The sequence below is a fragment of the Amphibalanus amphitrite genome, unplaced genomic scaffold (assembly GCF_019059575.1).
Source record: "Amphibalanus amphitrite isolate SeventyFive unplaced genomic scaffold, NRLGWU_Aamphi_draft 000783F_arrow, whole genome shotgun sequence".
Classification (NCBI taxonomy): domain Eukaryota; kingdom Metazoa; phylum Arthropoda; class Thecostraca; order Balanomorpha; family Balanidae; genus Amphibalanus; species Amphibalanus amphitrite.
The window spans coordinates 100,584-104,591 of NW_024882277.1; the positions used below are offsets into that span (position 1 = coordinate 100,584).

Sequence of the window (4,008 nt, forward strand, 5' to 3'; positions counted from 1 at the left end):
CCGTCATTTAGGAGGGCGGCTCAAACTCTGTATTGCCCTCAAAATAAAAGCTGTCGGGCCAATAATGGTCATTATCCGCCCGACAGGTCATTAGCGCCCGACAGCTCAAATATGTTCAAATATATATTCTCATATGAATACCACAAATTATTTTAATGAAAATTGCGGTTATTGCAACTGAAAGAAGTAGACGGTTCTGTACAAACAGTTTTTGATTTATACTTTATTTACAATACTTGTCATAGACCGATGCACGACCGATTGCACATTTGATGCGTTTTCGCTATGTAATCGTACGGCGTACCTATCCTTACGCGTGGAAGTTCACATTGATAACGCAAGACCCGTTGAACGTTGCATTCGGGAGCAGTGACGACAGAGCTGTTCTCGCCGTTACCAGTTGCTGGCTTTGACGGACTTCCGATGGGTCAGGCACCCGATGTTCCTGTTCGTTCATGTTCAACCAGTCATCCACTTCCATCCCACCGATGGTCAGATTAAAGTTGGGCTTTTCTTCGCACAACCGTCGTGAGGTAGCAGGCCCTCCGTTCTGTATCACCGTGGCGCTGCACCCTTGGACTACACTTGCGGTTGTGTCGGACTGCCTGGTCATCGTTTGTGCCAATATCTCAGAGCAACGCCTTTTTTGAGGAACTGACATGTCGTCAATGTAATGTGAAAGGCTTGCGGTCCTTTTGTGTTTTGTTACTTTAACGATATCTTCAGCTGCCACTCCAGCTTGATGCAATGTCGTGACGGTGGTGGCACGAACGCTATGACATGTATAGCGTTGTGATAGCTTAGCGCTATCAGCTATCCTCTGCATGATTGTTGACAGGCTGTTCTTGTATTGTATTGTATTGTATTTACATTTAAGAGCGATCCACATACAAAGTGCGTGGCGATTACTGCTCAGAATCCGTATCCGCGGTTGCTAATCTAATCATTCAAAACAGTTGCACATTCACTCACGTCAAAACAAGGACAAAACACTCTCAGGACAGCCTCATCGCTTTTACCCACCCCTATCCTATTGGTCAGCGACGATGTGCTGATTCATCGTCCACGATTGCGGCTTTAACAGCGCGGGCGAAGCGGGCGGGAGGCAGCTGCGACAGGTGAGGTGGCAGGCTGTTCAGCAGAGCTGCAGCTCGATAGCCAAACCGCCGCTTGCCCGTTTCCAGCCGTGGACGGGGAAGATGGAAGAAGTGATCTTGTCTGGATGGTCTCTCGCGGATAGCGCTATTAGCGACGAACAGGGCTGCTAGTTGCTCAGGTTCACGGCGCTGTATGACCTTGTGTGCGATGACAAGGGTGTGGAAGTCGGACATACCGCGCGGGGACAACCACCCGAGTTTTGTTCGCAGGTCGGAGACATGGTCAAATTTACGGCGGCCGAAAATAACTCTAGCGGCGAAGTTAATAATTTTTTGGAGTCGATCGAAATTTTTTTGGGACCCATTACCATAAACTGAAAGGCAGTACTGGATACGCGATACAACGAGTGCCGTCACGAGCGTTCGGATGATGCCATCTGGGAGACAGTGGCGCGCATGTGAAAGACCAATCAACAACAATCTTCCCCATTGCTTCGTTTCTGAACCAACATTCATCTTGCGTCCATGCTCTCTTTGGTGTTTGGAACAGCCTATCACTATTATGATTGATCTTTTGCTGGTACATCTTGAAAACTTCTACACCAGGCCCGTACATCCTCTGATCAGAAAAGTCTACATCTCCCTGCTTGCTTCCACCCTGATGGTTTTTTGTTGCTTCAGTTTTCGAAATAGTGACATATTCCTTTCCGTCTGGGTCTTCTCTGATGACGAAATGATCTTTCCTCATCTGAGCCCAACCTTCTCGACCTCTTCTCCCGAAGAAAAAGCAGAGATAGAACCATGTAGCCTGCAGGAGGATGGTTGGATTTGACGCGAAATCCGAGAGGTAGTCACCCAAGCGCTTCATATCGTCCTCTGTGATAGCAGCCTTATGCTGAGGCTTGGGGTTGCCTGCCTTTACGTACAGTTTGCAGCGAGCGTCAAAAATGTTGTTTGCTGCAATAAACTCTCTATCGGTTATGATGTTGATCGGTCTGCTATGTGGAGCGCTGGTCAGGCAGCGATGGATGGCCGCACGAATGCAGGTCAGTGTACTGGGCGTTAGAGTTTCCCCCGCTTTCTTCGCCTTCACTTCAGCGTAGAACCTTCTTAGTAAACTACACAGTTCTTCATGAGTAACTGTTCCAAAATCGCATGCATGGTCTCTCAATGCAAGCCATTCATTAAATTTCTTCATCCCATACTGAGTGGCCTTCGATGTGTTGTCAGGTACAACACTTCTTTCCAGCTCTATTAATTCACGCTCCGTTATTTCGCTATCCATCTGGCGTTTCCACGCGCAAAGGAGACAGAGCTATTATTACCTCAGAAGCTAAACCGAAAATGATGCACCGTTCGCTCTGACCTGCCTTATATACTCTAGTCGTGAGTGCTCGCCCTAAATTCCCGAAAAGTCACGTGCTTAACCCGCGCACCGACGGGGGTCTGCGCCAACTTAGTACCGACGGGGGGGGGGGCGGATGACCGCCCCCCCCCCCCTGAGATCTCGAGAACGAAGCAAGATAGCGACAAGCGGTAAACGGCATCGGATACGCACGGTCAAGATCTACAATTTTTACAAAGGTCATTTTCAGGTCAGGTCAAAGATGACGTCACAGGGGTCGAAAAAGTCAAAATGGCGGCGCTAAATATGGAGAGAGTTTTTCTCGAATAACTTTCGAATTAGTCAAGATAGGAACAAACTAAGGGCATCATCGTGATCCTCTCGTCAATCCGCATCGAATGATATATATGTTGACCTCGAAAGGTCAAGGTCAAAGGTTGACCTCAGGTCACGTGACCTCGAGGTCATCATGTATATCATTCGATGCGTCTTGACGAGCTGAACACAATGAGACCATCCACGCGTCTGTATCTTGTTCCTGTACGGAGTTATTGGCCAAAAACCTTTGGTGACCTTTGATGACGTCACATGACCTCACAGCTGCCCAACAGCAAAACAGACCTCAAGGTAGTGAAGGTTGATCGTATATGAAGTCATGTATGGTATATGGGGCCATTCCGACCCGTTTTAGTGGTAAAAACAGGGAGTTGATTTTTCCCCCATTGACTTATAATAGGGAGGTCGCGAAATTGACCTGACCTTAGGTCACCGATATCAAAATTCCGAGATATACAAATTGTAGCTACTAATGACCTAATAACATCCTGCGACTTTCAAAGGCCTCCGACATCTACTGTAGCTCTGGCACGGTGACAAAGTTGCACAAAAGTGACTTGAGGTTGGGTCATTCAAAGTGACCTGGTGACCTGACCTTGAAAGGTAGGAGGTTCAAACTTGCAAACCATGTGTAAAATTGATAAGGGAATAGTCATACCAAATTTCGCGGCGCTACGCGCCGCGGTTTTCCCGCTATTCGCGAAAAACCTCAGGGGGGGGGCGGATATCCGCCCCCCCCCGTCGGTGCGCGGGTTAACAATAACCAGTATTTTACATTCTCGCGCACTACGAACTTGCTGACCGACCTCCAGAAGATTTGACTACAGCAAGCTATTGAGAAAATGGTTAATTATGAACTAGATAAGTGACAATAATACAAATAACGTGACTTTTGTCGGGCGATATGAGTTTTGAACGGCCCTTCACCATTATCAGAAGCCCTTCATGATACTTAGCGTCCCTCGCTACGCTCGGGCCGCTCAGCATCATGTCGGGCTTCTGATAATGGTGTCGGGCCGTTCAAAACTCATATCGCCCTCCAAAGTCACGTTATTGTACTATTGTCAAGTATTCATGTCAAAAGTTGCCTAATTAAATTATAAACAATGATGCTGTTGGAAAAAGATATAAATGATAGTTCACATTGTCCTATCATTGAAAGAAAATAACACGCAAAACATTTGACAGCAGAAGACTGTTGAATGCAATTATGGCGCACGAATGACAAAC

General features: G+C 47.1%; 1 protein-coding gene across 1 annotated transcript; it reads right to left on the reverse strand.

The window, feature by feature from the left end:
• Positions 1-310: 310 nt before the first annotated feature.
• Positions 311-2,440, reverse strand: LOC122366071. The gene is made up of 2 exons (XM_043337854.1): positions 1,579-2,440; positions 311-844 (listed from the first exon to the last, which is right to left on the reverse strand). Exons 1-2 carry the CDS (start codon positions 2,380-2,382, stop codon positions 311-313), a joined length of 1,338 nt encoding a protein of 445 aa, XP_043193789.1. The 5' UTR covers positions 2,383-2,440.
• Between the last annotated feature and the right edge of the window lie 1,568 nt (positions 2,441-4,008).

Coding starts and splice junctions, on each gene's coding strand:
- LOC122366071 (XM_043337854.1), bottom strand. CDS start 2,382: ATGGATAGCGAAATAACGGAGCGTGAATTAATAGAGCTGGAAAGAAGT. Junction 845..1,578: donor GAAACGAAGCAATGGGGAAG/ATTGTTGTTGAT, acceptor ATACAATACAAG/AACAGCCTGTCAACAATCAT.